General features: G+C 41.9%; 2 protein-coding genes across 4 annotated transcripts; one reads left to right on the forward strand and one right to left on the reverse strand.

The window, feature by feature from the left end:
* Positions 1 to 503: 503 nt before the first annotated feature.
* On the reverse strand, positions 504 to 16,982 carry ZNF892 (zinc finger protein 892). Of its 3 annotated transcripts, none has more exons than XM_055327319.1 (5): positions 16,909 to 16,982; positions 15,108 to 15,196; positions 11,411 to 11,516; positions 10,829 to 10,915; positions 504 to 7,228 (listed from the first exon to the last, which is right to left on the reverse strand). In XM_055327319.1, exons 1-5 carry the CDS (start codon positions 16,940 to 16,942, stop codon positions 5,958 to 5,960), a joined length of 1,587 nt encoding a protein of 528 aa, XP_055183294.1. In that variant the 5' UTR covers positions 16,943 to 16,982; the 3' UTR covers positions 504 to 5,957. The 3 variants fall into 3 exon arrangements, with proteins under 3 accessions (XP_055183294.1, XP_055183296.1, XP_055183297.1); XM_055327321.1 differs by lacking the exon at positions 16,909 to 16,982 and adding an exon at positions 16,226 to 16,288; XM_055327322.1 differs by lacking the exon at positions 16,909 to 16,982 and adding an exon at positions 16,226 to 16,250 and having other exon boundaries at positions 15,108 to 15,279.
* LOC129510949 (U2 small nuclear ribonucleoprotein B''-like) lies at positions 7,380 to 8,302 on the forward strand. Its single transcript, XM_055327327.1, has one exon. It carries the CDS (start codon positions 7,414 to 7,416, stop codon positions 8,089 to 8,091), a length of 678 nt encoding a protein of 225 aa, XP_055183302.1. The 5' UTR covers positions 7,380 to 7,413; the 3' UTR covers positions 8,092 to 8,302.
* Positions 16,983 to 19,472: the final 2,490 nt, after the last annotated feature.

A 19,472-nucleotide genomic window follows, 5' to 3' on the forward strand; every position in this document is an offset into this window, starting at 1 on the left:
CCCAATATGCTATGGACTTAAATAGAGCAAAAAGGCAAAGGGTTGAATTGGGTCTCCCTGCCTGACTGCTGAGCTCAGACATTGGTCTTCTGCCCTAGGTGTTCTTGGTTCTCAGGCTTTTGGACCTGGGGTGGAATTACACTACCAGCTTTTCTGGGTCCCCAGCTTGTAGACAACAGGGTCATGGTACTTTAGTCTCCATAAATGTATGAGTCCATCTCTTATAATAAATATCATTGTTTATCCACTAGAATATATATATATATTCCTATCAGTTGTGTGTTTCTGGAGAACCCTAATAAACTCTTCCAGAAGTGGGAAAAAACACTAAATTAGATGATCCGAAGGATGCAAGGGTTCTTTGACATTAGAAAATCCACATTAACAGATTAAACAAAACCATAAGATCATCTCAAGATGCAGATTTTACTTCTGTCCAAGAAAACTTATTTAAAAAAAATACAAAAAGACACATTCCATTATATTCACCATTTTTATTGGACTACACCATCATAAAGCATACATGATGAACAGCTCATAAAGGACTATATCAACAATACTTAATAGTTATATAGCACTTGATAGTTTGCAAACCACTTTGCATCCATTATCTACATAATCTAGCCACTCTGAAGGAGGTATTACACTTAAAAATATATATATATATAAATGAGGAAATGGATTTAAAAGGATGAAGTGATTTGTCCCAAATCCCAATTATTTTCATTCTTTATTTTATTGGTTCTCTATGATATCCTGTGTTATACATGAAATTAAAATAAACAGATATCTACATATAGATAACACATAATAGAAAAAAAGCACACACCAAAACCATGAATTCAATTCTCCAGTAGTTTTCACATGCTCTTGGAACAAAGACAGATGTAAATTTAAAATTTAAATTTAAAAATTAAAATTAAAATTTTTAAATTTAAAAATTAAAATTTTTAAATTTAAAAATTAAAAAAATTAACACTATAGTTTATATGTTTATGTTCTTAAACACATCTATCTTTCCTGCTGAAATTTGTAATCTGCAATTAAATACTGGCATTTCCTCAACTTAAACACTATAGTTCCTTGAAAGCTAGATGAACCTTGCAGCCTGGTAGTTTCTACCTACCAACTTGGCAACTTAAATTTGAGGAACATGTGAGCATTCCTCTTGGTACTTAATCCTAACTGGTTGCAAATGACCTATGTATGCCACAAAACTTTTACAACTTGACCTGCTATTTTGGTGTCAAATGAAAGGATGTCATGGGAAATATGTAGTAGTGCTTTTCCCTATTTCTCAAAGTACAGCTAAAAATCATGGACATTCTGTATAAAACAACATAAAATTCTGAAAGGTGGAGAGAATACAGACTGGCTGGGGACCTCAGGACCTGAAGAACAACACAGCACGAGTTCCTTGTGTTTCCTTTTGCCTCATCTATCCCAGACTGGATTCTGAAGAAGCTACCAACTAAGAAATGTCAATGGGCTCAGACCAAACAAAACAAAAAAGGCCCAAGAAAGTCTATTCTTTTTGGACAAAGAATGAGGAAAGAAGTGGCCTAGCAAGACAGAAAATTTTTAGACAATACCCAACCTACTCCAGTCAAAGACCAAGTGGGGAGCCTACATTCTACGCTCACCAGTCCATAATGAGGCTCCTCAGTGCTCCACCCCCACACCACAGTGGCATCAGAGAGGGTCAAGTCAGGGACAGAATTTTCCAAACCAACTCTTTCCCCATCCCACATTGGCAGTATCATTGAAGACCATGTGGAGAGTAGGCTTCCAATCCTACCCAGGGACATCTCTCTCCTTCCTTGATGGTGTGATGTCAGTAGAGACCTGGTGAGGAATTGTAACTCCTACCCCTTCCTGGCAGTAGTGAGGACCTTTATCCAGGTGTTGGTTGAGGCCAATGATGAACTTGCACTTCCAACACCAACTTACAGCAATAAGCAGTATCCCCTCAATCCTTTCTCCACAGAACAGTATTAGAGGAGGCCTGCCACACAGAAGCTTTAATTGGACACAGAATCTCATAACATTAATACTCAAAATGCTCAGATTTCAACTGAAAATCACCATCACACACCGAACCAGGAAAATCTCAACCTGAATGAGAAAACCTATGGAGGCCAACACTGAAATGACACAGATGTTAGAATTAACTGATAAAGATTTTAAAATAGCCATCATAAAAATGCCTCAATGAGCAATGACAAACATGCTTGACACAAATTTTAAAAATAGTTCCAGTAAATAGAATACAGAGAACCAAATGCAACTGAAAATATAACTGAAATAAAACCCAATGATGGAGTCAACATCAGAATGGAAGGGGCAAAGGAAAGAGTGAAGTTGAAGACAGAACAATATAAAATACCCAACTTTGAGTGACGGAGAGAAAATTACTATGGATGGAATTGTGTGTCAACCATCCCCTAACCACTGCCAATTCATGTTGGAAGCCCTTACCATCTTGGGGCAGCCCTGGTAGTTCAGCTGTTTAGTGCCACCTTCAGTCTAGGGCTTGATCCTGGAGACCCGGGATCGAGACCCACGTTGGGTTCCCTGCATGGAGCCTGCTTCTCCCTCTGCCTGTGTCTCTGCCTCTCTATCTCTCATGAATAAATAAAATATTAAAAAGAAAAGGAAGCCCTAACCATCGTGACTGTATTTAGTGAGAGGGATTTTAGAAGGTAATTAAGGTTAAATGAGGTCATAAGTATTGGGTCTTAAGCTGATAGGATTGGTAGCCTTGTAAGAAGAGGAAGAGAGAATTCTCTCCACACACGTGCACTGAGGACGGATTGTGAGGACACAGCAAGAACGTGGCCATCTACAAGCAGGAAGAGAATTCTCTTACCAGAAACCAAGACAGCTGGCACCTTGATCTTGGCCTTCCCAGCCTCTAGAATGGTGAGCAATTAACTTCTGTTGTTTCAGTCCCCCAGTCTATAGTATTTTGTTATGGTGCCTTCAAGCAGATGAACAGATTTTGGTACCTAGAAGAAGGGCGTTGCTCTAACCAATACCTAAAAATGTGGAAGCACCTTTTGGGTAGAGGCTGGTGGACTTTTGAGGTGCACACTATAAATACGGATGTCAAAGACCATTCTGATGAGTTCTCAGACAGAAATGAGGAACGTGTTTGGAAACTGGAAGGAAGGCAACCCTGTTGTAAAGTGGAAAAGAACTCGGCTGAATGGTGTTCTAGTGTTTTGTGGAAGGTAGAACTTGTGAGCAAAGAAACTGTGGACATTTAACATGGGAGATTTCCAAGCAAAGTGATGAAGGTGCAGCTTGGGCCCTCCTTACTGCTTATAACAAAATGAGAGAGGTGATAGAGAAATTGAAGAAGGAATTGTTAAGAAAAACAACAACATACCCCAGAACTTGGGAGATTTGGAAAATTCTGTCCACCCATATTGCAAAGTATGAGAAAGTTTGTTCTATAAAGAACACTAAAGGTGTGGCTTAACCACCACCTGAAAAAGAGATCATGGATGTGACTCATGGGTATGATTAAGTTCAGCCATCTCCACAGAAGCCAGGAATAAAAATGGGATTACACCAGCAGAAACATGCCAGTGGGGACTCAAGAAAAACTAAACAAATGGAGGAAGACTGTCAGACTTCTTATATCCTACAGGACTGTACAATAAAGCTACTCAGATACAAATGTGCTCTATGCTTCAACAAAGTCAATGTCAATGTCAGGATCATCAGGCTGCCTCCTGTTTCAAAAGGTGGGGACATCACCTCAGTTTCAATAGGCTGGTTGACCTCCATCCAAAGTTCTGGAGGCAGGGCTGCCCAGCAGAGCCTTGGTGGTGAGATTGCTGTACCAGTGGGTCGAAAAGGTGACATCACTGCCTCAGTGGGTCTGTAATGTGGGTCATCAAGCCAAACAGAATCATTCTCAAGACTTAAGATTTAATGGAATTTGTCTTGCTGGGTTTTGGACTTGCTTGAGACCCCTCACTCCTTCTTTCCTCTTTCTCCCTTTTGGAATGAGAGTATCTATCAAATACCTGTCCCACAGTCATATTATGGAAGCATATAACTTATCTGGTTTCACAGGTTCACAGCTGAACAAGAATTTTGCCTCAGGATATATTCTATCTCAAGCGTCATTCATATCTGATTTATGTGATATTTAGGTAAGACTTCAGACTCAATGCTGGGATGAGTTCAGATTTGAGGGGTTGTTGGGATGGACCAAATGGGTTTTGCATGAACATGAATTTGGGAGAGTCAGGGGCAGAACGCTATGGGCTGAACTGTGTGCCCCCCAAATTCATATGTTGAAGTGCTAACTCTCAATGTGATTGTATTTGGACACAGGGCTTCACAAAGGTAATTAAGGTTAAATGAGATCATGAGGGTGGGGTCCTACCAGATAGGACTGGCAGCTTTATAGGAAATAGAAGAGAGAGCTCTCTTTCCACATGCAAACACCAAAAAGAAAAAAAAAAAAGGCCATGAGGACATAGCAAGAAGGTGGCCTTTTGCAACCCAGGAAGGGCACCCTCACCAGAGGCCAAAGCTGAGATCTTGATCTTAAACTTCCATGCCCCTAAAATTGGGAGAAATTATTTTTTGTTTGAGCCACCCATTCTACATTATTTTGTTATGATAGCCTGAGCAGATTGAGATAAAAAATAATATATACTAGAAAAAAAATAGAAGCAGCGAGCCTCAGGAACTACATTCAAAGATCTAACATGTGTGTCATCAAAGTCCTGGAAGTGAGGGCTGGAGAATATGTTCAAAGAAATAATGGCTAAAAATTGCCCAAGTATGGCAAAACACATAAACCTACAGATTGAAGCTGAGAAAACAGGATAAACTCAAAGAAATCCATATCCAGACACATCATCAAACTTGTGAAAACTAAAAACATGATCCGCAAAATGTGTGCAACAACCTTCGAAGTCTCAATGAAAAAAACAATATATATACAAGGCTGTCGTGTGCCTCTACCCAAGAGAAAGATGGTGAAAGGTAAGTATTTCAAAGTCTTTTCACATCTTTCACAATCCAATATGTGGTGTCAACTCAGGTCTACAACTTAATTTTACTGTGGTTATGAATAAATCTAAGTACAAACTATATACGATTGAGGTAAAATCTTTATAAATAAGCACATTTTTCAGGTAACCTAGCTTAAAATGAGACTGAGAACATCAAAGGTCTCTTCTATGCGTTCTCTTTGTAGGCTGTCAGTCTTGACCCCTGGAGTTAAACAGGATTCTTAGCAGGCTGGGAATCACTAAGCAAGGTCTCCAAGACAAAAAGTGCAGAAGCAGACTGCCAGGCCAACATTCCTTGGCTTCAGGGTGGAGACTTTGTACCTGACCAACTAAAAAGTCTACTATTTTCCCTAGTTGGGAGTACTCATTTGAGCAGTTATCTCAATCAACATCTCTTGAGTTCACTCTCCCAGTTCTTTTTCTTGGTCCTTTCCACCTATCTCCTAAGCATCTTGGACTTAAGACTAAGGACACCTTCCCTTCCACCTCCACTCCCAACCCTGGACAAACTCATCATGAATTCTCAATCTTTTATTTCTGCCTCTGCAATTTCCCTCAAGAACCCCTCATTTCTTTCAAGCTTCATTTCCTTAGCATTAAGAGACTACCCAACCCAGACAAGATGTCTTCTTTCCATCATCACACACCCTATTTCTCTCACAAGGATTTGGAAGCTTTCATATACTTTAGGGTGCTGGAAATAATCTTCCTCTTTCCCCAGGGAAATCAAAGTCCTCTGCTGCACTGAAAAAATGTAAAACCCCTCCTTCACATTCTAAGTAAGCTATGTCCTGTATCAGCAATGACTTCTCAACTAATATCTTTTTTTGTAACACACTCTGAAATTCTTTTGTAGCCCTCACACGCTTAGTGATTGTTAAATAAATATGTTCTGAATGTACCACATTTACATAGCCTTTATCCAGTATGAATTCTCTTTTGCTGGCCAAATGCTGAATGCTCACTAAAGGCTTTTCCGTATTCTTTGGTTTTCCCTCCAGCATGAGTTTTCTGATGTTGAGAAAGGGATGAACTCTGGCTGAAAGCTTTTCCACATTCCTTACACTTATAGGGCTTTTCTCCAGTGTGAGTTTTCTGATGCTTTGTAAGAGATGAGCTCTGGCTGAAAGCTTTTCCACAGTCCTTACACTTGTATGGTTTCTCTCCAGTGTGTGTTCTCTGATGACGAATAAGGGCTGAGCGGTCACTGAAGGCTTTGGCACAATCATTGCATTTATAGGGTTTCTCCCCAGTGTGAGTTCTCTGGTGTTGAGTCAGGGCTGAACAGTAGCCAAAGGCTTTCCCACACTCATTACACTCATAAGGCCTCTCCCCAGTATGAGTTCTCTGGTGCTGAATAAGGCCTGATCGATCACTAAAGGCTTTCCCACATTCATTACACTTATAGGGTTTCTCTCCAGTGTGAATGACCTGATGCTGGGTAAGGAATGTGCTTTGGCTAAAGGCCTTCCCACATTCATTACACTCATAAGGTTTCTCTCCAGTATGAATTCGCTGATGTTGAGTGAGGTATGAGCTCTGATTAAAGGCCTTCCCACATTCATTGCATTCATAGGGCTTCTCTCCAGTATGAATGATATGATGCCGAATAAGGGCAGAGCGGTGACTGAAGGCTTTTCCACATTCATGACATTCGTAGGGTTTCTCTCCGGTATGAATTCTCTGGTGTAGAGTAAGATGTATGCTCTGGCTAAAAGCTTTACCACATTCATTACATTCGTAGGGCTTTTCTCCTGTGTGAATTCTCTGATGCAAGACAAAAGCAGAGTAGTAACTAAAGGCTTTCTCACACTCATTACATTTCCAAGGTTTCTTCTCTGCACAAATTTTCTCGTGCTTCATTAGATCTGAATTTTGTTTTAAGTTCTTTTTAAACAAATTGCAGTTATGTAGTCTCTCTCCTTGCTGCTGAGTAAGTAATGACCTCTGACTAAAACTTCTCCCAAATTCATCACACTGGTAACTTCTCTCCCTAGAAGATTTCTTCTGAGTGACAACCTCCTGTATTAAATGCTTTTCATGGTTTTCCTGCTGACTCTCTAAAGAATCCTCACATTCACTGGAACTTTCCTTTGGAAATCTTTCTATTAACACCGCAGGGGCTGATTCTTCTTCAGAAATATCCTGCTCTGGAGTTAGCTCTTGGCTTTCTGGTCTTGTCTCCCAGTCTGAAAGAAACAAAAGTACACATGTATCATGTCCTACATGAGAAAGAAAAATAATTGCTGTGGTAGGAAAATAATGAAAACCAAACAAATGGAAAATGCTTATAAGGAACATAGGAACTTGAAAGCTCTCAAAAACAGCTTTGCAAGTGCAGGCCTCGGGCAGTTTGAACAGTTTAACTGCAAACATGGATATCAGACCAAATCATACAATTTACATTAACAATATGAATGACAAAATTAAAAAAGAAGAATTGAAGAGATCCCTATACGCCCTGTTTTCTCAGTTTGGCCATGTGGTAGATATTGTAGCTTTAAAGACCATGAAGATGAGGGGGCAAGCCTTTGTTATTTTTAAGGAACTGGGCTCATCCACAAATGCCTTGAGACAGTTACAAGGATTTCCATTTTATGGCAAACCAATGCGAATCCAGTATGCAAAAACAGATTTGGATATAATATCTAAAATGCGTGGCACTTTTGCTGACAAAGAAAAGAAGAAGGAAAAGGAAAAAGCAAAAACTGTGGAACAGACTGCAACCACTGCAAGCAAAAAACCTGGTCAGGGAACACCAAATGCAGCAAATACCCAAGGAAATTCAACACCAAATCCTCAGGTCCCTGATTACCCTCCAAACTATATTTTATTCCTCAACAATTTACCAGAAGAGACTAATGAGATGATGTTGTCTATGCTGTTTAATCAGTTTCCGGGCTTCAAAGAAGTACATTTGGTACCCGGAAGGCATGACATTGCTTTTGTTGAATTTGAAAATGATGGACAGGCTGGAGCTGCCAGGGATGCTTTACAGGGATTTAAAATCACACCGTCCCATGCCATGAAGATCACATATGCCAAAAAATAACATATGGCATAGTTGTCTTTAAAGGACTTGGTGTTATTTAAAGTGTTTGTTTTGATAACATTTGGTCAGGCCATTTTTAATAGTTGGGATGTGGGTGAGTGAAAGAAATTTTTGTGAATTTTAAAAAATAACTTAGTTTTTGTTTAGCCTTATTGAGCTATGAAATATGAAGGCCTCAATTTTGTACAATAAACTTTTATTTGTATTCTAAAAAAAACAAAAAACAAAAAACAAAAAAAAAAAACAGCTTTGCAATCTTGAGAGAACTTGAGAAAAGAAAGATGAGTTGGCAAAGAAGTGCAACTGCACAAAAGGGAAAGAGTGAGCAGGCACTCAACACTCTTCTGTGCAGGAGGGTAGGAGATGAGGAAGAATAACAGAGAATAAGACTAAGCAGAGGTCATGCGGGAAAATGGCAGATGAGATTTAAAAACCTGCAGAGACAGAAAAAGGTAGTCTTTCAGGGATGGCCCACTCTTGCCCCCTCACTGGAGCCTCTGCACTTCAGGTCTTGAGAATGACCACTGTTAGTTGAGTTCCTTGCCATCAGTCTTTCCCTATCTCAGGATTTCCCAATCACTGCTAACAGACTCACCTTCAAAACCATCACTCTTAAATGAAAATCTCTGTTGGTTCCATTGTCTCAAGATGAGACACAGATTCTTTTTTTTTTTTTAATTTATTCATGAGAAACACAGAGAGAGGCAGAGACAGGAGAAGCAGGCTCCATGCAAGGCACCTGATGAGAGATTCAATCCCAGGACTCTGGGATCATGACCTGTGCTGAAGGCAGATGCTCAACCACTGAGCCACCCAGGCATCTCGAGACACGTATTCTCTAAGCTAGTATTCAGAGTAGAGCAGATCAGAAAATTCACATCATCATAAAGCTTAGTGATTAAGAAGCTTTGTGAGTGAGTAATCTGGGTAGCTCAGTCAGTTAAGCATCCGACTCTTGCTTTTGGCTCAGGTCATGGTCTCAGGGTTGTGGGGACTGAGCTCCAGGCTCTCAGCCTCTGTACTCTGTTTGAGTACATCGGTCTCAGCATGGAGTCTGCTTGGGATTCTCTCTCCCTCTCCTCTGCCCCTTGAACTTCTGCACTCTCTCTCTCTCTCTCAAATAAATAAATCTTTAAAAAGGATAAAAAATAAAATATAAAAAAAGGAAGCAACTGATCACCTCTGATTCCCCCATACCTAACAAACTTTAAAGAGTTAAACAGAACGAAGTTTTAAAACAAAAGAGTAGCATATAGGGAGAAGAAGGTCAAGTCCCTATATGCTCAGATTGGTTCCCAACCTGTCAGGATACCTGTCCTAAATCCTCGGTTTCCTAGTGAGAATTTTGGGAGAAAAGCTAAAAATGCTAAAAAATGTTTAAATATTTCCAAACTTAAACATTCTTTAATACCCATTCCAGGAGCACCTGGGTAGCTCAGTCAGTTAAGCGTCTGTCTTCATCTCATGTCATGATCCCAGGTTCCTGGGATGGAGCCCCACATTGGATTCCCTGCTTAGCAAGGAGTCTGCTTGTCCCTCTCCCTCTACCCTTCACCCTCACTCATGCTTTTTTTCTCTCAAATATATAAAAGCTTAATAAAAAAATCCATTCTAACCATGACTCTACATGAAATAAATCAGTACAATATAACGTTCTCAACTACCTATCATAATCAGGGAAGTGCCTCAGATTTTAAAGGGGAAATGGGTAGAAAGAAGTTAAAGGCAAAAGACTTTCAGCTAAGGGGAATGGAGGAATTAAATTCCCCAAAATTCATGGAGAACACACAGTTAATGAAGGAAAGTAAGAGACTACCTATCTGGTATTAAGGGTTCAAGCTGGAGAATAAAGAAAGTGAAGTGGTTAGGCAGGTAGTAACAAAAGCCTTGAAAGGAGGTAGAGGACTACAGACTGGCAGAGTGGGGAATCTAGCAGTGGTATGCTGCCTCAGTTAGACAACGTTAAGACTAAGGAAAGTATAATTAGCAGGTAGTCTAACCAGTTTGATAGAAATGATCAGGTCAAATTTATAATATCTTTCAAAAGAAGTTACCAGGACCTAATCAACAGTTATCACTTGCTTAGCATTTGGCCAGATACCATCCTAAGCATTTCTCTCGGATTATTTAATTTGATCTTCACAGCAACCCTATGAGTTAAGTGCTATCATTATCCCCATTTTACAGTTGGGGAATTTAAGTCACAGAGAGGAACATTCACTGGTTAAAGCTCACAGAGCTAGGATGTAGTTGAGATTGGCTTTCAACAGACTGATTCCAAAGTCTGCATTCAACCACTATTCTATGCTACCTCTGCTTAGATAAAGAGGAAGGCAGGGGAAACTCAGAGACCAATTTTTAGTCATTGGTCTGAGACAAAAAGTCACATTATCCTACAGAGATAAAATAACATATATGAAAAAGCCTGGTTTTAGAGCCTAACACCCAAGCATATTATTATCAAATACTGAAATGTTGACTTCATTTTACCTTATTTGGAAAAAAGAACTGGTTTGAAAGGGTAGAAAGTATTTACTTTCTAAAAAAATTTTTTTAAAGTATGAATTTATAACAGATAATCATCCACAGAGCTGGAGTGTGACACGGGAGAAAGGAACTTCACTTTAAATTTTCCATAGGTCTCGTGAAATCTGGAAACGCTCCTCCACAAGCACTTCAAAGATGTTTTGACCCATTTGATGCCCATTGACCATCTGGGTTTTACATCATCACTCACCTGAATGAGTTGCTTTTGAGACTTCTCTCTGTAGTTCCTCCCCACACTCCAACTTAGAGATTACATCAGGCTTGGAAATTGGAAGCCCTGTTCATGGGAAAAGAAAAATTAGTTTGGTAAAGAGCTTATTCAGGGTTATTTCCTTGGTCATTAGGGAAGACAGTATAAGAGAAAGAAAGAGAGAGGTCGATTCTAGATTTCTCCCTCAGAAGTGCTCAGAAGCAGGTAGGAAGATAGATATGGGGTCTATTTGAGCAGAATAACTAAGTCACTTGTTTATTACCTCTCCCTTTAAACAATAAGCACCCATTTCTCAAGAGGTGTCTTCACTAGAACTTTGTCTCAACATCCTTAGTCAGGGAGTAGAGAAGAAGGATGTTGCCTCCTAGAAAAATACACTCAAAAGGTGTCCGTCTCTAACTCTGGGAGAGTTAGGTATTTATCCAGAAACAAAAGTAGACATTGCCTGTCTCAGGACTTACAAAGTGATTAAGAATCTTTGATTCTCAGAGCTCCCAGGAACTGAGAAAGCAAAAGCATCACACTGGGTAAGTTCAAAGGGGGGGAGGAAGCCATCCTTACCCAGCAAGACCAGATTCCTATGCTTCTTAGGCACATCTCCCTGAGGAGGGTTCAGCTGCCCCCACTGGGTGAGAGCCTCAGCCATATCCCTGATCACCAATGACTCCTGAAAAACCAAACACACCAGTGCTCACCAAGGGATCTTCCAGGAGCCTCTGAGAAGGACTCAAACTGAGAGCATAAGAGAAGGAAGACAGGAAGGACAGGAGGACATTAGACAAAATGACCTCTACCGTCTTTCCAACAGTAAGATTCTCTGGCATATCTGTAGCCAGACTCGCTTCTTGCCTCCATGCATGAGAACTACATGTAACCTGCAAGTAGGAAGGAACCTTCGCTATAAAACATGAAGGTACTAAGTTACTAGTTTATGTATCAATAAATTAAATTATAAAAAAAATTTAAAAAAATAATAAAAATAAAAATAAAAAATAATAAAAAAATAAATTATAAAACTACAAAAATACTTATCTTTTAGACATGGGGAAGGGAGAAAATATAATTATGAGCTATTTTCTTTGTGGTATGGTTTTAAAATATAAGGAGTTCAAGAAATAGGAAATATTTTTCTCTCTAGTATTTCTTTGAGAATAAAAGCAATTCCATATAAATGAAAAATTAAGATGTTTGCTGTACATGTCACCAAATGTAGATTTATTTATAAAACAGTATCTCAAGCCCAAATTATAAAAGTTCCCAGAGTGTTCTTGCTATTTCTCATAATGGCCCTGATCAGCCTGACACCCACCCCTCTCTTCACCCGCTGTTCCCTCTCCTCTCTACCCTATACCATACACTCTTCCTTCCACATTCCCTGCGCTCCAATGGGTGGCTGCCTTTCTGCTGCTTGAAGTGTGTGCCACATTCCCTTTTACCCCTTTATACATGCTGCTTTCTGTTCCTGAATGCTCCCCCCTTGCCCCATCCTTTCAGCTATTTTAATCTGACTCACACTTCAGATCTCAGCTCAGGTGTTACCTCCTCAGGAAAGTCTTTCCTGGCTCTCTGAGTTATAGCATCATGTTCCATTTCTCTTGGGTTGTACATACACTGAAGGGACTTTGTGATTAATGCCTGTCTCTCCTATTAGATGGTAAGCATCATGAGAGCAGAGGCTAGGTCTAATTCTGCTCACTGAAGCAACCCTAGTTATCTAGTACAGAGCAGGAACACTGTTAAGTATTTCTCAAACAGATGAATGAACATGAGAAAAGTAGGAATAAGTTTAAACAGGGTATTCTGTAAAAGTGTGCATGAGAATAGATGTGGGGAAGGGAAGAGAAGGCTATCAGTTATTGCAGGGGTACAAGCCTAACCTGGGTCTATGTGACAGGTACAAAGTTCAGATTATCTACTAAAATGCAGGGCAAGGGAGCAGAGTGGGTAATGCTCCTCTGAATCTGTAGCTGAATCTATTTACTGCTGATAAGACAGATGTCTAACAATTTTTCTAATTCTATACAAAAAAAGTCCTGTACAACATTAATTGTGATACATTAAAACAGACCAGTCCCCAAGATGCTAGCAAATAAACAGTCTAGTTTCTCTTTGAGCCTCCACTTTTGCCATAGCTCCCTGAACATACATATGAATATCCTGGGTCATTCTATTTGTAGTCAGCATTCTAGTGTTTATGATATAGCCCTCCAAAAGGTAAAACAATTCACATAATAAAATAAAGTTAAGAGAACTACCTACTTGGAAAATTCCCTGCTCAAAATAATTAAATCTTTATTTTTTTATGTTGAATCTTTTATTAATTTAAATTCAATTAGTTAACATATAATATACTATTAGTTCAGAGGTAGAGTTTAGGGAGTCATCAGTCTTATACAATACCCAGTACTCATTATATCACATGCCCTCCTTAATATCCATCACCCCGTTACCCCATCCTCCTTTCCTCCAGCAACCCTCAGTCTGTTTCCTAGGATTAAGAGTCTCTTACAGTTTGTCTCCCTCTCTAATTTTGTTTTGTTTTATTTTTCCCTCCCTTCCCCTATGCTCCTGTTTTGTATCTTAAATTCCACATACATTAACACTTCATTTTAATACTTGAAGTATGAAATCACTACCCTTTTTATTTAAGTTCATGGTCCCTTAAGACCATATGCCTCAGGAGTAATCAACACAGCAATGCAGTATGTACAGTCTCCTCTCTTTACAAATAATGCTTTTAGTAACAGACTGGCAGTTCCTTTCAGACTTTAGTTCCCTGAGAAAACCTCAGCAATCAAACTTGTTTACGGAGCTGCTGCTCAGTGTGCATGTGCTAGGCCTGGAAGACACAGAAAGACCAACCAGAAACTGTCCAGTGGAGGCTACTGACTTTCTCTCCCCTTTCCTCTGAAAGAGATCTACAACTTCCAATCAGAACCCCCAGCGTTTCAGACCTATGCACTGTGAGGCAGGTCTGAAGGTGTCAAATAGTCCCAGTGCCTTTACTACAGAGTCTGCCATTCCCCTAGTGTCTAAGGACAGATCCTACAGAAGCATCTTGACTAATTTCCCTTCAATCAGAGAGAGGAATTTTTCATCTTGCTGGGCCTCTACAGACTCCTGGGGCTTTATTTACCTTTGGAATACGACCTTGTGTAGGTTTTCCTGCACTCTGGCTACAACACACCTAAGGTTCCCTTACCACATTCCAGCTCGCCCTACAGTGACACACATACCCCTTGAAGACCTCCAACTTGCTTTTTGCCAAAAACTAAGTTTCTCTCTCTTAGAATAATCCTGTATTCTATTCTCTAATTATCTACTCTTACTTTCCAAAGTACAGCTTTTATCCCAGTATTTTTTTCCCCAAATACTCTAGAGGATAGAAAACCTTTTCCAAGGCCTTTTCTTTTTTCTTTCTTTGTTTCTTTCTTTCTTTGTTTCTTTCTTTCTTTGTTTCTTTCTTTCTTTTACTTCCTTCCTTCTTCTTCTTTTTCTTTCTTTTTTTTTTTTTTTTTTAATTTATTTATGATAGTCACAGAGAGAGAGAGGCAGAGACACAGGCAGAGGGAGAAGCAGGCTCCATGCACCGGGAGCCTGACGTGGGATTTGATCCGGGTCTCCAGGATCGCGCCCTGGGCCAAAGGCAGGCGCCAAACCGCTGCGCCACCCAGGGATCCCTTTTTCTTTCTTTTCTTTCTTTCTATTTTATTTATTTATTCATGAGAGACACGGTGGGGAGGGGGGCGGGTAGACACACAGGTAGAGGGAGGAGCAGACTCCATGCAGGGAACCTGACTTGGGACTTGATCCCAAGTCTCCAGGATTATGTCCTGGACTGAAGGCGGCGCTAAACCACTGAGCCACCGGGGCTGCCCTCCAAGGCCTTTTATGACTTGTCTGTACCAGTTATTTCTGCATCTTTATATATATATATCTTCTTGCTGATTAACTATTCTCCTTATCTCTATCTTATTTCTTCAGTAAATTCTGTGAGGCAGGGAAACTGGCTTTTATTATGTGGCATCTGACTATGAGACCAATGATAGCACCAAAGAGCTAGTAAGAGTGAATTGAGCACTAAGTGAATTGCAGAGTAATATTGGAGGGAAATTTCTGCAAGAAGCATTTACTGTCAGTTCATCACTCATCATTTTATCAGTGGTCTAGGAATCAGAGCTGAGCAACTCCATAACAATGGAAGAAACCGGATTTCTGTTCTGAGAACAAAAAGAAAAAAAGAAGAAATTAAACTTACCTGGGGTGTGGGGGTCAGCAGCACAGTGGTCATGCCATTTTCTTTTGGGTTTCCAGCATAGAGAAGGTCTGAGTCCTCAGAAAGTAACCCTACAAGTGGAGACAGGAGCCATGATGATTACTCTTGCCTTGCAGTAAACTTGCAGAAACTGCCATACGCAGCTACTTGTCACCTAAGAAAAGTCAACACAGGAAATCAGGGGACAATCCCACAACATCGCTGAATCAAGACAAGTATGATCGTTGCCTCTCATTCCTCCTATCCTCCTCTGCCCTTAAACTCTAGTAGGACTCTGCTACAAAAATCTGGGCACGGGATCCCTGGGTGGCGCAGCGGTTTGGCGCCTGCCTTTGGCCCAGGGCGGATCCTGGAGACCCGGGATCGAATCCCACATTGGGCTCCTGGTGCATGGAGCCTGCTTCTCCCTCTGCCTGTGTCTCTGCCTCTCTCTCTCTCTGTGACTATCATAAATAAAAAAATAAATAAATAAAAATAAAATAAAATAAAAATAAATAAATAAATAAATAAATAAAATTAAAAAATCTGGGCACATAAATACATATTTCTATCTCTCATCTGAGTGAGAGTCAAAGTAATATTCAAAGTCTCTCCGTGTGTCCATCTGTGCCTCACGTAATGATTCATTCTTGTTCTATTCCACGCTCACAGGATGAAAGACTAGTTAAATTTTTTTTGAACACCGGCTTTTCATATACAATACTCCATTCTTAGAAAAGCGATGGGTCTTATAGGGAAAAAACTCCAGAATTCTAAACAAATTGTGACTTCTGGAATCCTCACTTTCCCCACCTGCCAAATGGGTATAGCAATCTCCTTCCACCACCTGACGGGGTTCCTGTGCAGACAAAACGAAGTCATTATCAAAAGCCTAATTGCTGGATTTGGTGATTTTGGGGGGCAAGGGAGGCATACATCATCCTAAAGACCAGCAGGGCTGTACCTCAAAATCCCAACCTGAGTCCAACCAGTTAGAAAGGGCTGTCGTCTCACAGAGACGTGATGCTTCTCCTTCCAGAGCCTGCCCCAGCCAGAGGGCAGCCTTTCCCCTTTTTTTCTCTCCAGCAGGTTCTGCGGCCGCATCCCTCCGAAATTCTCACCTCTGCCCCCAGGCTCCATGGCGACTCCCTCCCCCGGCCCGCGCAGGTGACGACTGCCGCGCGAGAAGGGTGCAGCGAACGCGCGCGGAACCCCGGGGGTCCACCGCTCGGCTGCACGCGGGAGGCCCGGGAACGCGCGCGCGACCCTCGCAGAGCAGCCTGGCGCCACCCGGGGGTCCTCCCGCCGCCCTTCTTCCGGCCGCTCAGACTTGGAAGGACCCGCGCCCAGCCCTCCTCGACACCGGGCTCGACCTCCCGCACGACGCGCAGCAAGCGCCGGCCTGGCGACAAAGGTACCTAGGAGTCAGCCGGGCCAAGTTGCGCCGGCCCGAACTCGAGGCTGAACTACAGCTCCCAGAACCCTCCGCGGGGCGCGGCTCACGTCACCGGACGCCGCTTCCCAGAGGACTCCGCGGGACGCTGGCCAGGTGGCCCTCCCCACTCGGGGCTGACGATCCGGCGACGCCGCGCGGCTACTGGGTCTTCAAGAGCGTTGAGCCCCTCAGAACACCCCTTGCTGGTTGCTCGAAAGGTCGCCCCTTCCTCGATGCCGACTCTGGGCCCGGCCCAGAAGATGTACGCGGCCGCGCTAAACTCCGACTCGCCTGGGACATTCACTGCCCTGAGGCTGACGGGCCGGGGGCTGGGCGGCACCCCCCACCTACCCAGGATGCCCTCCTTACCTGCGGTGCTCCCTCGGAGGGGAGGCGCCTGCATCCCAAAGGATGCTCACCCCGCCCGCATCGCTTCCCTTCTGCGCCTTCCACTGTGGCCGGGACAGAGGTTATAGTAGTTTTCCAGGCTGCATCTCAGAATAATGAAAAGTGGAATCTCAGTCCTGGACATCACCTCAACCCAGACACAGGTCCCCAAGAAGTTATTAGGTAATAACTGGTACCGCTGACCTCAAGGCGACTGGAACATGAAAGTCTCCCAAGGCTCCAGAGAAGTTCGAGGAGCTGGCAGCTGGGATTGGGTGTATCTTCAGGATGGTGCACGTTCTCAAGTATCTTCCCTCAATAAAGTAGCCAGTTTTGTCTCTAGTTCAAATTCCCAAGAAAGAAAGTCAAATTAGCCTAACTGCCCCTGTTTGGGTATAAGCCACAATGTCCATTTGTCCTTTCTCTAATAGCATTTTCAACTTTTAGGTAGACCTAAACCTTCCTAGAGTAAAGCTTACATTTCTTATGAGCCCTACCTCTGGCCAGAGAAATGGGAGTAAAGGGATTCTTAAAAGGGACAAGGAAGGCTCCTCCATGCTGGCCAGAACACAACTTTTCATGAACTACATGGGTAAGGTTAACAACCAAGGAACGACAAACCAAAATCGTAGAAGGAACTGAGCCCCTGACAATTTGGTGGAACAGAGCTTGAGCTTTAATGTGAGAGATGTAAACTTCTATTTTATATAAGTTACTATTACACTGGGTTTCTGCTATACAGATAGTTACACTTATTTCCTAACTGGTTTATAAGGTTGGCTGCTTTTGATCCGATTAGCTAGGGCTGAGAGGAGAGAGGGCATGTTATAGAGAACACAGCCATACTAGCTCAAAGGACAGGTGGGAGGAGCCTCCCCCCCCCACCTCCCCTCCATCAGCAAGAGCCACGGAGTGAGCAGTTGATTTGAAAAACTTGCATATGAAAGGCACCACCTGGTGTGCCTGGTGGCTCAGGTCATGATTTCAAGTTCCTGGGATCCAGCCCCACATCAAGCTCCCCACTCAGAAGGGAGTCTGCTTCTTCTCCCTCTGCCTCCTCCCCCTGCTCATGCTCTGTCTCTCTCTCAAATAAATTTAAAACAAAGGCACCACTAGTTGACTTGTCTGAACACGTGGGAATACCTTCCTTTTGTTAACCAACCCCATCACAGAAATCCTCCTTCTTTTGTTATCAAACCAATGGTCAGTTCTGTCCTGCTCTCACTTTACCTATCACCAGCAGTTAATAAAACTGACTACTCCCTCCTCCTGGAAAAACTGTTTTTCCTCCTGGTCATTCCCAGTCTCTACTCTCTTCTCCCCAGCTTCTAACCTAGTGATTCTCAAACTACCAATGATCAGAATCACCTGGAAGGCTTCTTAAAACGCAGTGTTGAATTCCACCCTTATTCAGGATTCAGCGGTGGGACCTGAGAATTTCCATCTCTAACAAGTTCCCAAGGGATGCTGAAGCTGCTCAATTGGGAATCAACTAAATGTTGGAATGTCCTGTGCTTCAATCCTTGGGCCACTCTTCTTTTTCTGTGAACACTTCTTAATAATATTGTTCAGTCTAGATGTCCTAAATAGCATCCAAATGTGATCAACTCCCAATTTGTATCTCTAACATGGGCTTCTTCTCTGAACTTGAGCTCTCTCCTCAGCCTCTTTACTTGGATGTTTAATAAGTATCTCCTATATGGGATGTTTAAAACTGAAATTTTGATGCCCTTCCTTCCCCAATGCCATAATTCTTTATCCTGCAGTTTTCCCTACTTCAGTAAATGGCAGATCATCCTTCTGGTTGCTCAAACACCTTGGAGTCATCATTCTTCTCTTTATCTTGCAACTCACATCTAGTTCCTCTACAAATCCTGCTGGCTGTACTTTCAAAATATATGCAAAATCTGACCACGTCTCACCACCTCTACTGCTGCCTCCCTGGTCTAAGCACCCAACCTCTCTTTCCGGATCACTGCAAATGCCTGCTAATGGGTCTCACTCCTACTCTTGCCCTGTACATCCTATCCGCACTATACACACACACACAAACTCTCTGATCTCATCTTCTACCACTCTCCCTTCATTTGTTCTACTGCAGCCACACTGGCCTGTCATTTTTGAATGGAAAGAAGCATGCTTCCAATATGGAGCCTCTGTGCTTGTTCCTCTGGCTAGATAGACATCCTGGGTAGATACCCTCCAGGTATCCACATGGCTTGCTCTTGGACTTCCTCGAAGCCTTTCTTTGTGAAGCCTTTGCTGACCACTTAATTTTTTTCCATAGCACTTATCTCTAACATATCATTAATTTTGCTTATTGGGTGTCTCCAACACATGTACACCACAGATTAAGCTCTATGGGAGGAGTATCCTAGAGTATTTATTGCTACTTAGATGATCAATAATTGAGTATACTCTTCTCTATACTTGTAGAGAAGATGTAAATGCCTAAAACTAATATTGCTCTAATTGCTTTTCTCGGTTTTCATTTGTGTGCTTTTGGAAAACCTGGACTTCCTTCATAACCCTACGTTTATTTACAG

The sequence above is a fragment of the Nyctereutes procyonoides genome, unplaced genomic scaffold, assembly GCF_905146905.1.
Source record: "Nyctereutes procyonoides isolate TBG_1078 unplaced genomic scaffold, NYPRO_anot_genome, whole genome shotgun sequence".
Classification (NCBI taxonomy): domain Eukaryota; kingdom Metazoa; phylum Chordata; class Mammalia; order Carnivora; family Canidae; genus Nyctereutes; species Nyctereutes procyonoides.